The sequence below is a fragment of the Lemur catta genome, chromosome 20, assembly GCF_020740605.2.
Source record: "Lemur catta isolate mLemCat1 chromosome 20, mLemCat1.pri, whole genome shotgun sequence".
Classification (NCBI taxonomy): domain Eukaryota; kingdom Metazoa; phylum Chordata; class Mammalia; order Primates; family Lemuridae; genus Lemur; species Lemur catta.
Genome location: NC_059147.1, coordinates 21655567 through 21675323, shown reverse-complemented (window position 1 = coordinate 21675323; position 19757 = coordinate 21655567). Strand labels below are relative to the sequence as shown.

Sequence of the window (19757 nt, the reverse complement as noted above, 5' to 3'; positions counted from 1 at the left end):
TTAGAAGGCTGCAGTGGCTTTTTACTGTCTTTGGGGACAAATTCCCAAATCCTCAATAAGGCCTAAAAAGCCCCGCATGATATGACCCCACCAACCCCTCAAACCTTCCATGGAAGCCTCTCTCTGTGTTGCTCTGTAAGCTCCAGCAATAATAACTGACTTTAGTTCATCGAATACACCACCCTCTCTCCAGACTTAGGACCCTCCCCCATGCTGGTCACTCTTTCTGCAACCTTCCTTGCCGTTCTGTCCGTTCATTCCTGTACACATTCAAGTCTCAGCTTAATCAGTAATTCCCCTGGAACTCCTTCCCTGATCCCTGGTAGGCAAGGTTAAACCATCACGTGTACTTCCACCGTAGCTCTTCTCACACCTGCTAATGCTTGTCTCATGTCTCTCTGCCCTGCTGGGCTCTACATGCCAAGATGGCAGGGAGCCTGGCAGAGGTCGGCCCCTAAGACATGTTTGTAGTGAATACATGAATACGTTTACATGCCATCTTTTTTTTCTTCCTCTTCTTTCCTCGACTTGGATGAATGTTTTCTGCTTTTTTGATGCCTGGAAGAAATCACCACTTTGATGGGAATTTTGCCTTTTCTTCCCAAGCGCAAAGTTGAGCCTAATGGCATCGTTCACTGGGTTGACTGGCTCTGGGTTCAAATACGCGTCTCGTGTGGGTCAGAATGCTCTTCCCTGTTTGACCCTCGTGCGCCGGCGGATGCTGGGAGCATGGCTCCTCCTTGCTGAGCATTTCCCAGCCAAGCTAGATTGCTTTCTGAGGCCTCCAGCCGACTCTGTGTCTTTGCAACTTTATCTTCTCAATTCCTTCTGTCTCCCTTACTGAGCTGCGGGGGCAGGTTCTCTTTGGGGGTCCCATGGGTCTGTTTTTCAGGTTGCCACATTCTCGTTTTGAAACTGGCAGCAGATGAGACTCCGGTCATAAAAGATCACACACATCTGTGTGTTTTCAGGGCTGACGATTACCGAAACTCGGGCTGCCCAAGTCCAAACACAATACTCCTCATCCCTTTCCTCTCTCCTCGTCTCTAAACCCTCCTGCTTTCCGTGGCTGCTAATTTACTTGGCACGTAAGAAGCCAACTAGAAGGGTATGGAGTTTTCAGGTTGCAAGTGTCTATGAAAAGAGGGGTGCCAGGAAGGCTCGGGTGACACAGTGAGATAGTGTCCAGGCTGCGGGCATCGGGAAACATGGCCGCTTAGGTCAGCTGGCCCTGTATCTGGTTTTTCTCAGCACTGAGCCCGCTTTGGGGACCGAACGCTCCTTATGAATGAGCCGACTGTGTGTACATGGCTTAGATAAACTGCAAGCATGTCCCAGTCGCTGCAGCTCGCTCAGTCCCCCACACACAGAGGCACATTATTGGGCCTTGGCAGCCGGCACGCCGCTGTGGTTTCTTACATAACGGAGGGCGTTGTGTTTGGACTGCCGACTTACCTCAGCTCAGCCGTTTCACACCGTCCCTCCTCTCCCGCACTCGTTGGCTGCCCTGTTTCCTGCCTCAGAGCAGAATTAATTGAGGAGGGGTGTTTTCTGGACCTTTCGAATTTGCCGTCTCCCCTAGCCCCGCGCCCCGTTATGGCGCTCCAGAGGCACTTTGCAGAGGTGGTCACTGAGGAGACCAGCAAGGGTGACAGCCTTGTAAGAGTTCTCTGCTGTTTGGTTTGTAGGGACACGCTAAGAGATGTTGGAATTTGGAGCTTCAGTGCTAAGTTATAAACCAGCCGCTGCCATTGAGTTTCATTCCAAACTCCGTTTCAGCACCAGCCAAGGAGACTGACCCAAGGAGTTTGAAAACAGTGCTTCTCAGAACCATTTGGAGAACCATTCCTTTTGTTGTTGTTGTGTTATTTCAATATACTTTTTTAATATTCAGGCCTTGTGAATCTCTTTGTCCTATACTCTGTTCGATGAGATGAATCTATGTATTTAGATGTGTGGCAGTGTCAAATTGGTAGAAAAATTTCTAAACGCTTAGAAACTTCGGTACTTTTCTGGCCGCAGATCAGTAACAGTCTGGGCTGTGGACTGTTCTTTGAGTAGCCCCAGATGAAAGGATTATGCTGGGAGAATCTGTGTCTTTCCTCAGTTTGTTTCTTTCTTTGCTGAATATGGTTTAGATCTTGACTGGGCAAGGATTATTACATGCTTAGGTCATGCCAAATAGCGCATGTTTCCGGCTTCCTCATCCTCATCTCAGAACATAAGCTGTTATTTCCAAAGATTCTACTGTTGTCAGAGGCTGGGCCATGAGGTGTTTTTGCCCTACCTCTATGTATGTATTCATGCATAATTATTAATTTTCATTTTTACTATACTTCCGTGAGAGCTCCTCAGAAGCAGGGAATATCGTGTCCATCCTTGTACCCCCAGCACTTAGCACTGTGCTTAGTATCCAGGAGATGGAATGATACTACGTATTTGCTGAATGAGTGGAAAGAAGATTTCACATTCTCAGTAGCCCTTCAAATTTTAAAAAGTTTCTTTTTTAGTCTTACTATAAAAGCCCATTGATGGAAAATTAGAAAAAAAAATAGGAGGAGGAAGAAGAAGAAGAACAATAACAGCAATAACAAGCACCCACCCAGATTTAACCATTGGTGTTTTTTTATGCACCTTGTGTATTTTTTTTCATGATCCTTAATGATAGGTACTGTGTGTTGTAAATGCTTATAGCATGTTGGGGACTGCTAAGTTTTGTACCTGGATTTATTTCATGCAGTCTTCACAACACTCTGTGAGGGAGTTGCTTTTATCCTCATCTTGCAAGTGAGGAAACCTTAACCGGTTTGACCACATATGTAGACATGTACATCTAAACACGCATCTACCAAAATTTGATAATCTGACAGTATGTGCTTTTAAAAATTTACTTATTTTGGCTGGGCGTGGTGGTTCACAGGTAACTAGCACTTTGGGAGGCCGAGTCAAGAGAATTGCTTGAGGCCAGGAGTTCAAGACTAGCCTGGACAACATAGCGAGACCCCACCTCTACAAAAATAGAAAAATTAGCCAGGCATGATGGCACATGCTTGTAGTCCCAGCTACTTGGGAGGCTGAGGCAGGAGGATTGCTTGAGCCCAGGTGTTTGAGGTTGCAGCGAGCTATAATCACACCACTGTACTCTAGCCCAGGCAACAAAATGAGACTCTGTCTCCAAAAAAAGGTCATTATTTATTTTTATTATAAAATATTGTAAGCACGCAGATAAAAATGAATGGTGAATAATACAAGAAATAACCTGTGGGCTTACTGCTCAGCTTTATCAAATTTTAGCATTGTGCTGCCTTTGCTGCAGATTCCCGCCCCGCCCCCCGCCGCCTTTTTTTAATCCTTTAATGTATAAGATGTAACCAGTACAGTTGAGAGTCCCGTGAACTCGTTTCTGACCTCGTCCCCTATGTACACAGATACATGGAACTTGGGATGTCTATTTATGCTGCTATATAGTATTCTATTGTAGGAATAGGTAAAAATTTATTTATCCATTCACTTGTTTCTTTACAATTCTAAATAATGCTATAGTAAAGTTTTTCTGTGCATGCCTTTTTGTGTACATGTTTGTTTCTTTAAGGTACATACAGGAACTGGAATCTCTGTGTTACAGGGAATGAAGATCTTCTATTTTAGTAGATACTATGAAATCACTTTCTTGAGTCACCTTACCAACTCATACCCCCAGGAGCATGCGTAAACATTCATGCTAGAACTTAGTATTGTCAGATTTTTTTTCATTTTGCCCAGTCTGATGGGTGTGAATGGTTCTTCTTTGAGGTTTTAGTTTAAATCTCCTTGATTACCACTGAGGTTGAACCTCATTTTACATGTTTTTATTTGGTTCTTTGGTTTCCTTTTGTGTGAATTGCCTATTCATTTATTTTTGTCCATTTTTTCTGTGTGGATATTTGTTTTTTTCTCTTTAATCTGCAGGATTCTTAATATATGCTAGATACTAATCACTTCTCAATTACATGCATTGCAAATATTTTCTCCCAGCCCGTGGCTTGTCTTTTCACTTTGTATGGGGTGCTTTTTATTTTATAGGAGTTAAAAATTTTAAATAGCCACATTTAAAATCTTTTTTATATACCTTTTGTATTTTGTGTATAATTTTTCCTTATTCTGAAGTGATAAAAACTTTGCACATACTGCAAATTTTGTTGATTCTGATATGCATATTATTTCACATTTTAACTTCTTTAAAATCAGGATGTAATTTCCAAGCACTGGGGTGTCAGTTCAGTTGGCGGTGCTTTTTTCTTTTTTAATGGTACGCTAAATAATTTTACAATTGGTGACATTTTAGATTTGATGAAAAACAGTCTATTTATGTCATTTTTAAACTAAATTTTGATTATGTTAGGGATGTTACTTTAAACTTGCTTTTTTCACCCAATATATTGTAAATATCTGAACAAGTCAATATTCATCTACAATGTTATTTTCAATGAATGAATATTCATTAGAGAAATAACATAATTTATCTTATTAATCCTCCACGTTGGGGCATTTTGGTGGTTTCCAGTTTTTCTGTAACTGCTGTAACATGCTGTAACAGATGCACTTACAGCTAAATCTTTGACACCTAATTATTTCGTTAGTATATGAGTCAACGGGTATTCACAAGAAAATCAAATAAAGGGTATTCCTATAGTAAAGCTTTTTTTTTTTTTTTTGCCAAATTGCCCTTTGGAAAGAGTATACCCATTTTTGTTCCCACTGCCTGTTTTTGAGAGTAACTATTTCTCTCTGTTGCCAACTGTTTATCTGCAAAGATGTTTAAAAGAATTTTTTAAACGTACACCATCTCCAAAAGGAATTGTCTTGTATGTCTATGAAAGCATATATTTTAATGTTGCCAGTTTCCATTGAACAGCTTTGGGGACTTTTCCAAGGCAAAGAAAATAGAATGGCCAAAGAAGAAGGAGAAGAAAAACAGACTTAATTCAGGAGCCCCAGTAGCTGCTCCTGTGCCACCCTGTGCTTGGAGAGATAGAGTGCCGCTTGTTGAGTTATTCAAAGGCGGTTAGTGTGTGCAGATTTAAAGGCTCATTCCATGTTTCAGGAAAGGTCCGTGGGGGAAGGGCTGAGTTTAACACATTTGCTTCCCAGTTTACAAAGGACCTACTGAAGCTCTGAACACAGCGAGCAGGAGACGTGTTCCACTTCACGCAGATTTCTGACTCGTAGCACAGCCTGAAAACATCTGTGCAGAGCAAATAAATCTTTCGGTTCACCCTGGAAGTGGCCGAAGCTTTGGGAAGAACAGGACTTGGTTCCGAGGCATTGGTTCTGAGCATAAAATAAGAAAATGTGAATTTCATATAGTTTTTACCTGTGTGAATTTGAACTTCTACATAGGCACCTTTAAGAATACTTGAGTACAGGCCGGGTGGGGTGACTCATGCCTATAATCCCAGCACTTTGGGAGGCCGGGGCAAGAGGATTGCTTGAGGCCAGAAGTTTGTGACTACCCTGGGCAACATGGCAAGACCCTATCTCTACAAAAAAATTAAAAAATAAATTAGCTGGGTGTAGTGACTTGCCTCTAGTCCCAGCTACTTGGGAAATTGAGGCAGGAGGATCGTTTGAGTACAGGAATTTGAGGTTGCAGTGAGCTATGATTGTGCCACTGTACTCCAGCCTGGGCCACAGGGCGAGGCTGTCTTGAAAGAAAGAAAGAGAGAGAGGAAGGGATGGAGGGAGGGAAGGAAGAATAGAAGAGAAAGAGAAAGAAGAGAGAGAGAGAGAGAGAACACTTGAATACTTCTAGTGTATTCTTCTGAAGTTTAATTTTTCTCTAACCAGCAAGTCATCTTTTTATTAGAGTGTGTAAGAGTTTTGGTGTGATCTTGTTTTCTAATGGAGAGAGCGGATTTTTTTTTTTTTTTTTTTTTTTTTTTTTGAGACAGAGTCTCGCTTTGTTGCCTGGGCTAGAGTGAGTGCCATGGCATCAGCCTAGCTCACAGCAACCTCAAACTCCTGGGCTTAAGCAATTCTACTGCCTCAGCCTCCCTAGTAGCTGGGACTACAGGCATGTGCCACCATGCCCAGCCAATTTTTTTTTCTATATATATTTTCAGTTGTCCAGCTAATTTCTTTCTATTTTTAGTAGAGATGGGGTCTTGCTCAGGCTGGTCTCAAATTCCTGATCTTGAGCGATCCACCCACCTCGGCCTCCCAGAGGGCTAGGATTACAGGCATGAGCCACCGTGCCCGGCCAAGAGAGAGTGGATTTTGATTGAGAGTTATTAATAGCTTTACTAATGCCTAGTGCCTGTGTTAATAAACAGCAAGCAAATTAATGAAAACAGGTTAATAATGCTCTTACTAAGATTGAAATTTTGAACATTGTGATATGTAAGTTTGTAAGGGCCATTTAAAGAGAACTTCTCTGATAGTCACCTCAACTCTTTGCCCAGCTTTAATCCCTTCTCAGTTTAACCCTGCTGTTGGTGAAATGGTGATCTGTTCAAACATGGGGGAGTCTGACCAAGAAATAAGTTGATCAGGAGGGCTGAACATGCACTGTAATGGTGGATCACTGAGAATGAATTTCCTGAAGACCTTTAGGAAACCTTCTACAAGCAAATGTGTTTCAGGAGACCAGACAGTGTCCTTTCAGATAACACAGGAGAGACATGACTGATGTCATCCTAATAACAAGATCGAGATTTTTAGCCTTTACCTTTTTAATGATGGCGATTGTGAGGGAAATGGGAAATGGGGATGGAAGATGTAACACTGAATAGAGGGCAGTTAAAATCCATAACAGCAAAGGTAATTTAGGCAGAAGAAAAAGTGCCTAAGATTAATTGAAATTGGAGACTACTTTTTAAGTACTTTCAAACACAAAGACCATGTGTAGACCCTGTGTAGTCCATTCAATCCAACTGAATGTTACTCACTGAAGGCCAAGGAGCAATGTGTTGGGTAGGGACCCGAAACAAGCTTGGTGCTTTGAACACTGTTCCTGAGAGCATCAAAGAAAGCTATTCAGGGGGAGAGGATATGACCCACGTGACCAAGATGCAGTATGGAGACCCATGGGTAGTTTGATTAAAAAGCCTTTTAATCTCAGTGTGCAGAAGATGCTTCTAAGGCACAGAGCCTGACCCCTGACAGGGATATGCTGATTAAAAGCCGATGCCAGTATTATTTTCTTGGCATGGGGGGACCAAACCAAGACAGTCGGAGGCTTCATCTATGTCATTCAGCAGCCACCGACGGGGAATGAGAACCGGGAGGCCTGTTGGGTTGATGACAGAATGGACCAACTGTGCAGCATGAATGGAGGGGAGAGGTGTGTATGGATTCTGAATAGCCATGCAGGTGAGGGGGGAGTGGGAGTTCTCAGCAGGCCAGGTCATGCATGGATCAGGGAGGACCCACACGGACATTTAATCTGAGCAGGGGTCCAATTGTGAAAGGAAAAATGTAGGTATCAAAAAACGCAATGGAAGAAAGGTCTTGTTCCTCTGGCAACTATTTTTCTAGCTAAGCCCATTGAGAGGGTTCACAGGAGGACATTGAGCTTTGCTTGACAATAACGGCCCGTGAAAGACAGACTTTCATTTCTGGGATCAGCTGCGATCAAAGATGGAAGGGCAGATCTCGTCTGGGCCTGCACACTCTAAAGACCCACCGAAAGGGTTGAACACAAGGGAAGAGGACTTAACACCGATTTCATGTCTAGCAGTGTGTGGGAATGCCACTGTGTCAATTAAAGGCATTTATCAACTTCATGGAATTTGAAGTATTATCCTATTCTCAAATCAAAATATTAGCCAAAGTATAATTAAAGCCAAAGTTTTCCTCTTGTCTCAAATGAAATGTAAAAGAAGTCAAAGGTGGAGACGGCTTATAAGATGAAAGCTATAAGAAAAAAATTGGGGGAACAAAAGAAAAATGCTAGTGAATTTTTTTTTATCTCCTGTTGCTACAATAGATATTTTGTCTTTATAAAAGGAAGAGCCCACTCAGATATTATGGACAGTGTTCCGAATGTTGACTGCAAAATGAGTGTTGTGGGACTTTTGTGCCATGAAACTACCCAAGGAACCCCTGTTTTCAAAGAAGGGAAGGATGTAGCTGACTTCTTAGTAGATGCTGAAGAGTTCTCAGCTACTTAAATCATTTTGGGGGCAATGTTAGGAAAGAGTGGTTTGCTGCCGTTGGCTCTAGGTGCTCCATTTTTCAAAGCCAATTATCTTTCTCAGGACTCTCCTCGTTTCCAAATTCAGGTGAGCAAAGAGGGCATCAGATTTGCTCCTCTGTTACCAAGCAGACAGAGGTGTTTGGAGGGTCCGTGTGAAGCTACAGTAGCCGCCCTGCCTTCTGTGCTGGAAGACCCCTGCAGAACCCCAGAAATGAGATGGGGTTCAGCCTCTCGAGCTGACCATATTGTTCCTTTTTCATCTTTAATTCAGAAGGGCATCCAGAGGGAGAAGATCTTTAACTTCACCCAGTGTGCCCTTTCATCTGGCCACTTTTGCCCGGATCCTGCCCTTTTTGTAAAATACTGAATGCTGATGATCTTCCTTTTGCAGTGGGAGGGACCGGGATGCCTGGGTCAAATCCCAGGATTCTCATCAGTCAGAGCCTCGAGCAAGAATAAGCAGAAGAGAAAATGTTCCCAAGTGCATTTTAATGGTGTTTGTAGTGTTAAATAAATAAGCAGGAGCCATTAGCCTGAGACTGTCTCTGTACTTTGAGTTCTTACATAACAAACAGCAACCTAACTTAGTGCGTGAACAAACTAAAACCTAAATTAGGAGTATATTTTTTGTAACAAATATCTGGGTTTCAGCCATTCACAGGCAGCCTTCTGATTAGAACATGCCCAAGTAAGGCAGATGCCTAACTATAGCCGGTCAGATAATTTCTCTACCTTGCTTCCATTTCAGCCTCTAAAAACTCACTGCTCACACTGCTGGGTGGAGCTCTCTGAACCTCTTTGTATTCTGAGTGCTGCCCAATTCATGCATCCTTCTCTACTCAGTTTAACTCTGCTAAATTTTATGTTTTCTAAAGTTTTTCTTTCAATAGGAGCACTCTGGTCTTACAATAAGTATGGTATCTTCCCTTGAGAAGATCTGAAGTTTGCTTGTGGAAGCGGGTGTTGGGAGGGTTGGAGCTCGTGAGTGTTACTGTGAAGTGGTGCAAGGAGGGGTATCTGAGACCAGTTGGGGGCTGTAACACCAGATGTGGATGGTGTGGCATGTAACACCGCTACCTTGTCCTTCTTCCTTTAGCACAGACAAGCCATCCTCAGCACCCTGATCATTATATTAACTTACACACAGACTTGGCCTCGTGGATAGAGTAGTCAATAAGTAACAATATGCTGTGATCTTCTGCAAATGAATCCTGTATTTTAAAAGTAAGTGGGATCATGAATATATACAATGCTGGGAGAACAGGAGTAGTCATCTCGTTTATGACTTCAGCAGGTTGTGTGGCTGAAAAGGCTGGAGGGTCCATGGATTACCTTTTGGAGAGGTCAGTGAAACCCAGAAACTACACAGAAATTTTTTTTGTAAGTGCATTTTGGAGGGAAAGGATCTCAGTTTGCATCACATTCCTAAAGGGATCTTTGATCCCCAAATGGCCAAAAAACACTGATTTGGAAAGTCCATGGAGCGTAGATTCATACGGTTCATTTAGGGGAATTCAGAGCCATCTATGATGTATCCTGGGACATTGATTCCATGAAGGGAGCTTTTAGCATTGCTAGGTGGCACCGTCTGCAACAGCACAGAGCTGGCTTGACCGCTGGGCTGACCTTCCGTGTCATCTTTGATGTTTCCCCCAAGTTAGCCACACTGGCGGTGAAGGGCTTCCTCTCTAAAAGGGCCTTTCAACCGTGTATCTCATGCTTCCCTTGACTTTATTTTTCAGATGGGAACAGCGAGAGCTGCCCAACGGACGTGTCTATTATGTCGACCACAATACCAAGACCACCACCTGGGAGCGACCTCTTCCTCCAGGGTAAGGCATGAACTGGCAAGCCCTGAGCCTCCAGAACTGGCCCCAAGAGTCACCCAATGGCTTCTTGAAACGGTCCCTTTCTACAGAGATAGCAGAGTACAGTGGCATGTATCCTGGGTCACTTGATTGCTTTTCCTATCCACTTAGCTTAATTTTGCTCTTGTTTCTAAGGACAGTCTAGAATTTTTAGAGGATCGCTTAGAAACAAAGGGAGCATGAGAGGCCGAGAGAGAAAGAGCACTGATACATTTCACTGTACCCTGTGCCCAGCCTGCCCCTAAAGGCAGAGCGCTTCTCATTCAGCTGGGCTTCGTGAGAGGCCTCTGAGTTCTCCAAAACCAAAGGATGAACGAGGCTTCCAAGTGAGGGAAGACTGTCCAAGTTCAAGGAGAAGGGGTTTTGTTCCCTCTCTGCCAGGGACAGAAAGTTCTTTCCACATGTGTCTCCTGGTCCTAAGAGCTTTCAAAAGGGAGTGTAGTCTGCTCTCGAGAGAACCACCTCCCAGTAAAGCAGCCACGCGGGGCTCCTGCGTAGAACACACACGCTTCCCCTTCCTAAGTTTGCAGAGGGCAAGGCTGTCGGAAGTTGGCAGTCTTGGGAGAGCCCCTGTGCCTTGTTTGGTTCGGCTGTCAGGCGTGTGCCATGCAAATACCACCTCATCTTCTGGTCCTACAAATTTCCGTGGATGGGTTGCTTATAGCTTCGGTTTTCCACTAGATGCTTGGCTTTTCCTTTTTTTCCCTACATTCTGGGGAGGAAACTCATAATCTGTCATCATTAGTGCCCACTCCTTTTTTTTTATTTTGTTTTTTTTCTTTTTCTTTTGAGACAGAGTCTTACTCTGTTGCTTAGGCTAGAGTGCAGCAGCGTCATCATAGCTCACAGCAACCTCAAACTTCTGAGCTCAAGTGATCCTCCTGCCTCAGCTTCCCAAGTAGCTGGGAATACAGGCGTGTGCCACCACAGCCAGCTAATTTCTCTATTTTTAGTAGAGGCGGGATCTCGCTCTTCCTCAGACTGGTTTTGAACTCCTGACCTCAAGCTATCCTCCTGCCTTGGCCTCCCAAAGTGGTAGGATTAAAGCCACCATGCTTGGCTTATGTTTTTTACTTTGACTTAAAGTCAAATGTAGTTACCAAAGTTAAACATTGACTTCTTAAATTTAAAAAAACCGTTAAGCATTGAAAGAATTTTTTTTACAGAGATGGGGTCTCACTATGTTGCCCAGGCTGGTCTCAAACTCCTGGCCTCAAGTGATCCTCCCACCTTAGCCTCCCAGAGTGCTAGGATTACAGCCATGAGCCACTGCACCTAGCCATAGTGGCTCTCTCTTAAAATGTGAACAAACAGCCAAATATCAGCAGACAGGAAAAAAGGAACTTGGTGTAAACAAATATGGGGAGCTGGAAGAAAACGTCGGAAAAGCAAACCAAATTATAATTAATATCCTCAAAGATTTAGGATCTGTGCAACAAGAACAGGAGGCCATGAACTGGACCATACAGAAAACAAGAGCTTTTAGTAAAATATCTGAATGGTAGTTCTAGCAAGAAAGAGTAGAGAACCAGATAATAGGAATGATAAAAAGAAAAAAGAGAATTACCAGAACTGAAATACACAGTGTCCAGATTCAAAGGGCCCAGCAAATGGCCACCCCAGAAGATGAAGAAAGACCCATCCCAAGGCACAGGTGATGGAATTTCCTAGCGCCGAGAGAAGATCTCGAAAGCTTCCTGGGAGAGAAAGTACACAGGGTTCACAGAAAGGGGCCGGGATCAAGAATGCCATCCTCCTTCTCAACAGTAGCTACCGAGCAGGGCCGTCACCGTTCTGGTGGAAAGTGAAATCAACTTTTAGTCTTTTTAACATTATAGCGTGAGTGTAGAAATAAAGGCATGTTCAGACATGCTGGGTTTCTGAGAAAGGTGCATCCATTCTCGGAAGTTACTAGATTATTTATTCCGCCAAATGGGAAGAGGCCGAGAAAGAAGGAACAGGCTGCAGGACACAGGGAACTCAGCCCGAAGGCCCTGGGAGTTCCCAGGAGGAAGAGGAGGGAAGATAAGTCTGGACAGTAACGTCAAGCAGCTGGGATGTGGACGTGCAACTGCCCACCCCTGACAAAGGAGAGATGTGGCTGAGAGATTAACGCCACCGACAGGACGGGACACCTGTCCTGGCAGAGATTGTAAGGGTTATTAGTGATAGTTTCTTGAAAACCAAGTAGAAGGAAACAAGGAAGTTCTTACCTCCAGAAAAAATACCAAAACGTTGTTACAAGTAAGGAAATGTATTTATAGTATTCTACATCATCATCGTAGGAACCCCGAATATTGATTTAATGATGAATTCCCATGTTGAGAGACGAGGGGAGGAGATAGCAGTGTGTGGGCCGGGGGTGGAATACGATAACTAAATCCTCATCTTTGGTGGCGGAAAGTCCACAAGTAATATCAAATATGGCAGCAATCAAGAAATAATGGAACAGACCTGTTACGTAGAGACATGGGCGTACATGTATCCTAGCAGAAGCAGCTGAGAGTTGAAAGTAGTTGCCTTTAGGGAACAAGACTCTGCAGTGAAGCAGGAGGCCATGGTTTCTCATTATGTCTCCTGCAGTCCTTTTTGCATTTTAAAGCTATATAAACATGATTTCTTTAATAACAAATAAATAAAAATGACTGGTTTAGAGAAATTATGAGAAAGGCGGGAAGGTTCCAGATTTTTGTGAGCCTTGAATATTAACTAAAGGATTTTGACTCACAAGCTGCGGGGAGTCCATTGGAGATTTTGGGCAGGAGTGGGACACACGGGCCAGTCTAGTGGGTTACTCTGATGGCTGTTTTAGGGTGGATGGACGTGGGGAGGTTAGTCCAGGGGGGAGGTGACACAGATCTGGACATAAAAACGGAGAGCCAAGGCCAGGGAGAGAACACAAAAGAAGCCCTGGACTGAGTGATTTACTGCGGGCAGTGGGAGTGGCGGTGGTCTGTGTTCATCCAGAGGGATGAGGGCCTGAGGGAGCCGGGGAAGGCTCAGGTGTGGGGAGAGAGCTGTGGCATCACCTGACTGCACAGTGACAGCTGGTCATGAAGACCAGGCAGTCTAGTGGTCAGCGTCCAGACAAAATCTGGGAACTGGCTGTGGGGCCTAGGAGCTGCTTGGGGGAAGCCATTTTTAGGGAGATCTGGAGTTTAAAAAGGTCATTGAAAGGTGGCCAGAGAGTCAGCTAGGAGGAGAACCCAGAAAATCAAGGCAGGTACCAGATGAGGCACAGTAGTCGTGTGCATAAGATGAGAATTCAGAGGAGATGAAATGAGACAGTGGTCAGGGAACAAAGGCCTCCAACACTTTGGAATCATCAGTGTAACCCACACTGGGTTCCCTCTGCATTGGCTTCGTCCTGTTGTCTTCAGTTGGTACCTCTTTCTTCTTTTTTTCACGATTTCCCTGCTCTGTTTTTCACATTTATAATGGAAAATTTCAAGCATACACCCAATTGGAAAGAACAGTACAATGAATCCCTTGTCACCCTCTTCTGGTTTTAACAATTAATAACAGCTTGTTTCATCTGACCTCCCAGGGGCTGATGAATGTTAAAGCAAATCTCAGACATCATATCCTTTGACCTATAAATATGTCACATATGTCTCTAACCAATGAGTTTTTTTTGAAAAGAAAACATAAAAAACCACAATACCACTATCCCACCCAACACAATCAATAATATTTCCTTATGTCATGTCATACCCAGCCTGTGTTCCATTGTCCCCAAGTGTCTTAAATGTGTTTTTGTCCTTGTTTGGTTTGAATCCCATCCAAACCCAAGGTCAACATGTTGCTTTTGGCTGATATGTCTTTTAAGTCTGTCTCAGTCTGTAAGTTTCCCAGCCCTTTCTTATTTTTTGTTTCCAGGACATGTATTTGTTGCAGAAACTGGGCATTTGTCCTGTAGAACTGCTCACATTCTGAATGTGGCTGATCGTGACCCTGTGGTGTTTTGTAACATGTTCCTCTCTCCTTTGTCTTTCCTGTGAACTGATAGCTAGATATGGAGGCTTGATTGGGTTCAAGGTCACTTTTTAACCTTAGGGTGTAATTTCCATGCTGTGAGATGCACAGACCTCAGGTGTACAGTCCGTGAGTTTTGACACTCATGGAACCCACACCCATCAAGGTGGAGAAAACCTCCATCACCCTAGGAAGGTCCCCTCCTGCTTTCTTTTGATCACTTCTCCCCTGTGTTTGAGGAAATCAAATTCTACCTGCCAAGCACTGCTGAGGCTTTTACCTTCCGTTCTAGCCCTGCCTTACCCGTGGGTGTTTTAGGGCCAACTTTGGGAAGGTGATCATGGGGAGAGTCCTGCTGTCTGGACCAACTCATCTTTTCATGACCTGCAGTGTGTTTTCATTGCCACTTTCTCTCGAGAATTGCAGTTGCAAGTAACAAAAATTGGTATCCAGATTGGCTTAAGGGAATTTACTGGCTGATGTAACTGAAAATTCTAGATATAAATCCTGATTTCAAGTGAAGCTTGAGCTAGTGGCTCAACAGTGTTACCAATGTTTTCTTCCATTTTTCTGCTCCACCATCTACTGGGTCAACTTTATACTGTATTTGGGTCCAAAATGGTAGTCACTGGCCCCCTGGGACTGGATCATAATTCGGAAAGGACAAGAGAGTATGTTTTTCCTAGAATTTGTAGCAAAGGCCTGAGATTTACCCTGATTGGCCTGGCACAGATCACATGCTCACTACTGGTCCAGTCGACCGTTCAGCTCTGGGGCTGGGAACAGAGTCCGCTTCCCTAGAAGCGTGTGGGTCCCTGGACTGGAGATAGGAGGTAATGGCAAGGAGGGATGGATGGCTGCGGAGGCAGCCACAGATGTCTGCCGTAACATCTAAGCCCCAGAAGCCCCTGTGATTGGGATTCCGGGCCATGCCAGACATCCCCCCTTGCCCTCCCCCGGTCCTTCCTTGCCAGCCATCCTGAGATCCTTCTAGCATTTGGGGGTGGGGTGGTCACTATATTCATTCGAGCTTACTGTTTCCAGCTGGGAAAAACGCACAGATCCCCGAGGCAGGTTTTATTATGTGGATCACAACACCCGGACCACCACCTGGCAGCGCCCGACAGCAGAGTACGTGCGCAACTATGAGCAGTGGCAGTCGCAGCGGAATCAGCTCCAGGGGGCCATGCAGCACTTCAGCCAAAGATTCCTCTACCAGGTGAGAGGGCAGGGCCTTGCCTCCAGGCAGGGAGCCTCCCCGAGCTTCAGAATGCCCGGCCTCTGTTGACCTGCTGGGCGAGCAGAGGAAACGGTGGCTCACGGTGTCAGGGCCCCAACCCTGGAGATTTTACTCATCACAGTGAAATTCCTCAAAGGCCAGTGTTTCTAACTTAGCAACTCCACATCTAGCCTCTGTGTTTAAGGAATCAACATGCCTGAAACAGAATTCACCATTTTTCTTCCAAGACTGGCTTTCTTTTCTGTCCCCTCCATTCAAGTCCATTTTCCCTGACCTGAAACCTGAAGGTCAACTTGGCCTCTCCCACACCTCAGATCAAAGCAGTCATCCCAGTTCTTCTCTTTCCATTGCTGCTGTTGTTTTTCATTAGAGCTTTGTTACCTGACAGATTCTCAAGGATAGGAGAGGAGACCTTCTATAAAATTCATCTAGATCAGGGGTTGGCAAATAATAGCCCCTGTGGCAAACCGGCCCACTGCCTGGTTTTATAAATAAAGTTTTATTGGAACATAGGCATGTCCAGTAGTTTACACAGTGACTATTACTGCTTTCATGGCACAATAGTAGAGTTAAGTAGTCACAGCGGAGACTACATGGCTCAAAAACCCTAAAGCATTTACTGTCTGGCCCTTTACAGGAAAAGTTTGTAGACCCCTGGCCTAGCCCAGCGCCTTGTGTGTGATATTTTCCTCTGCCACCTCCCATCTGAATTGGAGCAGCCTCTGTGTTATTCTCTCTGTTGGCCTTCTCTCTCTGCCAATCCGTCTGCTTGTTTCCCACCAGAGCAGCCTTTAAATATATCATTGTATCACTTTACTGGCACAAAATCTTCTGTTGGTCATTACCTACAAAAGAACATTTAAAGTTTCTAGTCCAGAATTCAGGGTGCTCTGGTCCCAAATTCACTGTCTAATGGTCCCCTATACTGTGTCCCTTTAGGGCTCCTCCCAGCCCCACCTGCTGGAGTCTCTATCCCATTAGAGCCTCCACCAGTGATCTGGAGCTGGGAGGAGCCCAGCAGGCAGGGAGAGGTGGGTTCCCAAGCTGGAGTTCTGCTCGTGTTTTCTCCGAGCACGGTGAACATGAAGGCTGGGATCCATAGTAGGACCAGCACTGGATGTGGTGCCCCGTCACATGTGCCCAGCATCCAGTTCTAGCATGTTTCAAAATTAGATGGAGTCTGGTCGTTCTCTGCATTTCAGAGATTGCTCCTTTTGACCTGGGCCCCAATGACTTGGCCTGCCATTTTCTTGAGTAGTCATGGCTACAAAACAGGGAAGGTCTTATTTGACCTGTCTGTCCTTTGACTTAGAAGCAAGGACACATTTTAGGAGTTTCACATGGTTTTGTCTCCCTGATTATCCAGCTTCTCTAATTAAAAAAAAAATTCATTAAAGGAATTTTTTTTCACCTTCCATATCACCCACCAAGTAGGTTCTAGAGGTTGACCGAGATGTTTGGTGTGTGAAAGGAAAGATTGACAGAGTTTGGAGCATGCATTCCTCTCGCCTGCCTCTCTTCTTTTAGCAATGCCATTCTGGGCTTATAGAGGTAAAACTTTGACTTGGAGGGTTCCCTAGAAGTAAAAACTAAACACTAAAAAGTTTTTCTTTCTGAGTGCTCTTAAATGGTTTTCTCAGCATAGCTGGGGATATAGGAGGATTCTGCGTGGAGGTGATGTTACCTTTTCTCCACGAAACAAGACTCAGATTGAAAAACGTGGTAGGAATCTTTTTTTGGTCTGCTTTCAATGTCTCTCTGTTGATTTTCCTCCCCCTCTGGATTTGGTTTTCCCCTCTTGTTTGCTATGGTGCCATGTCCTGGTTACGAGTAAGAAGGGTTGCTTTCATACAGTTATTTTGGGGTTTGGCTCGGGCCCAGGGTTTGACTCGGAAGACTTGAGAGCCGATACTACGCGAGCGGCTTTCCTCCTCCCCTTGCTGGGCTTCAACGGAGACCTTGTTCTTCTTCGCTGCGCTGCAGGGAACACGAATGACAGTTGGGGATGGCAATCAGGGGACTCCCAGGTTGCAGCCTCCTGCGATTCCTGCTGCCGTCAGCCTCAGCACACACCGTTTACCGATCCCCATTCCCCTGCGTTATTGTTCCCCTTGTTTCTGCCCAGTTTTCCTTTCCTAACTCCCCAGTGAACCTTGTTGCTTGTGATCCTCGTGCATGTTTTTTTTTTTTTTTTTTGTCATTTGTTTCGCCCTTGCAGCTTCCTTTTGCCCTCTGTGTCGTGTTCCTGCTGGGAGCACCAAGGATGCTCGGCACAGCCATGCATATTGTGCCATTGTGACGGGACCGTCACACATTCCCCGACCTCTAGGGCACCTCTTCCTTTACTCCCATTTGTCCCTCCCCTGGTAACTAAAGGAGGTAGCCAGTGTCTGCAGGATTGAAACAAACCACTCTGTGGCCCTTAGCGTGTGGACTCCAAATTGCATTACCCAGAAACAGACAACTCGTTTCTCACTCTGCAGAGAGCCCAACTGTGGATTGAATTCTCAAGCCACCTGGGTTTTGTTTTGCGTCCATCGGGTGTATCCTTAAAAAAAACGATGCCCGCTTTGGACACACGACAACCTTTATGCCCTTCCCAGAACCTTTCTTGCCCTCGGCTGTATTTGCTAGACATTCTTTATTTCTGAGTTTATATCTTAAAATATTACTGGAACTTGGTGCTTAGTCCCCGAGGGACTTGCACTCATGTGAGCTCTCTGCCTTGGGGCTACATCCAGATCTCGCAACGCAGGGACCGATTCAACAGCGCTGCTTTCTGTTCCTAGCGATGAATGGTACCAATTGTGTATTAGAGTTACCTGCACATCCCAGCATCTCTCTCCTGGCCGCAGTCCCCTCTTACTCCTGTCTGTGTGCTTTTCCCCTGTGCCCCACGCAGCACTTTGGGATCTCTCATCTCAGGGCAAGTGCTGGAAGGGACAGTGGGTTGGCTCATTGGAGGTGTGGGGTTTTTGGCTTTTGGTTTTCTGGCCATGATGTGTAGCTCTTATTTTTCGTTTCCCCTTGGCATCTGTTTACTTCCTTCCTTCTGGCTTTCTTTTCTTATTTTTCAAGTTGTACTGTGTATCTCAGGGAAGAAATATCCAAAAGAGTCAAGTGCTTCACTCTGACTATAAGAAGTAAGATTATTACGAGCATCAGCTTCCACTGGATCTGATTTCACATGCTGGTTGTGTTCATCAGTCTCTGGTCTCTCTCCCTTTCTCATCTCTTCCCTCCCCTTCTTACAGGTTAGGGAGGGTGGAGTTCTGATAGAATGAGGATGGGACGACACCAAAGAAAAATTTTTAAAAACCCCTCTGACAAAAGAGCCAACGTTAAATCAACTTTGGGATATTTTTTAAAAGGCAGGGGTAAAGAAAAGGGCTGATAAATATTTTCTGCTCCTGGTTCAGTGCTGGTCATGGAAGCTGTCAAGAAAGGCCTTTTGGTCTTGTCGATTTGTTCAGTTAAGCGGAAGAGGACTGGATGCCCACGGAGGCCCAGTTGGTCCCAGCTGGAAGCCGGTTCCTGTCGCAGTTCCTGAACACTTTATAGATAGATGATCTGCTCATTCTGAAGCAAGACCTGAAGCAGCAAACAATTTTGCACCTGGTGCTTCTTGTTTTGATTTCTTAAAATAACCTCTCCCGTGGTTATTCCCCTCTTGCAAGGCCATTGCTGTCGCTCGGTGCTTAGAACTGCGTTCCGTTTGTCTTCGGTGTCTGCAATACGTGCGTTTTCACCTTCGTTCCTTTGCTTCTCTTGCCGAATGTTTTAACAACTACTATTCTTACGTGTTGACTACAAAGCAAAGTTAGAGGAACTTGGATTTTGTGAGATGCTTGTACTCTGTCTCCCCAACCCCCGACACACAAACACGTACTAATGTGACTTCTGCAAATTTGGGAGATTTTTTTTTGGTCCAGTAATGATCAACTATGAATTGTGACGGAGATTTTAAGCACATCCGTGAGACTGATGTAACGCGCCTTAAATCTGGGTCGGCTTCCCCCACCTTCATGCGGTTCCGTTCCGTGTAGGTAGCAGGCCTTTCTCTGAAAGGGGGCCCTGTCCCTCCAGGGAACCTATGGTTTCCAGACTTAAACGTCTTTGTTGGAACTTGCTTGGAAGAGGAGCCTGTGTTGCCACCTTGGAAAGAAAGTTTCTCTGTCCTTTGAGCTGGGGGGCGGAGGGGGGGCTGTGAAGGGGGTTCGCTGGCACTCGAGTCCCACCAGTGTTTTCTCAAGCCGAGACTGGGCTCCATTCATCCTCCTGCCCGTGTGTGGCTCCGTCACCCCCAGACGGGGCCAGCCTGGCAGCCCGAGGTCTGCATTTAGAACTTGATCCCCTCATATAACGATTAAATTTTAGTAAGTGAAATAAAAATGTTTCAGTAAAAAAAAAAAAAAAAGGAAAGAAGGAAAGAAAGAGCGGAACAATACTTTTATTTAACTATGACAAGTTTTTGACAGCAGGCCCCCCCCCTCCCCGC

General features: G+C 44.9%; 1 protein-coding gene across 6 annotated transcripts in view; it reads left to right on the top strand.

Annotated features, from left to right (window-relative positions):
* Positions 1 to 19757, top strand: part of WWP2 (WW domain containing E3 ubiquitin protein ligase 2) — a 128958-nt gene that overhangs the window by 94190 nt on the left and 15011 nt on the right. For 5 of the 6 annotated variants that reach the window (XM_045533361.1, XM_045533362.1, XM_045533363.1 and 2 more), the window contains 2 exons: positions 9919 to 10008; positions 15064 to 15238. In XM_045533361.1, coding sequence (XP_045389317.1) covers positions 9919 to 10008; positions 15064 to 15238 — 265 coding nt within the window. Of the gene's footprint in view, positions 1 to 9918; positions 10013 to 15063; positions 15239 to 19757 lie in introns of those variants that run through there. The other variant, XM_045533367.1, reaches the window with a different exon arrangement.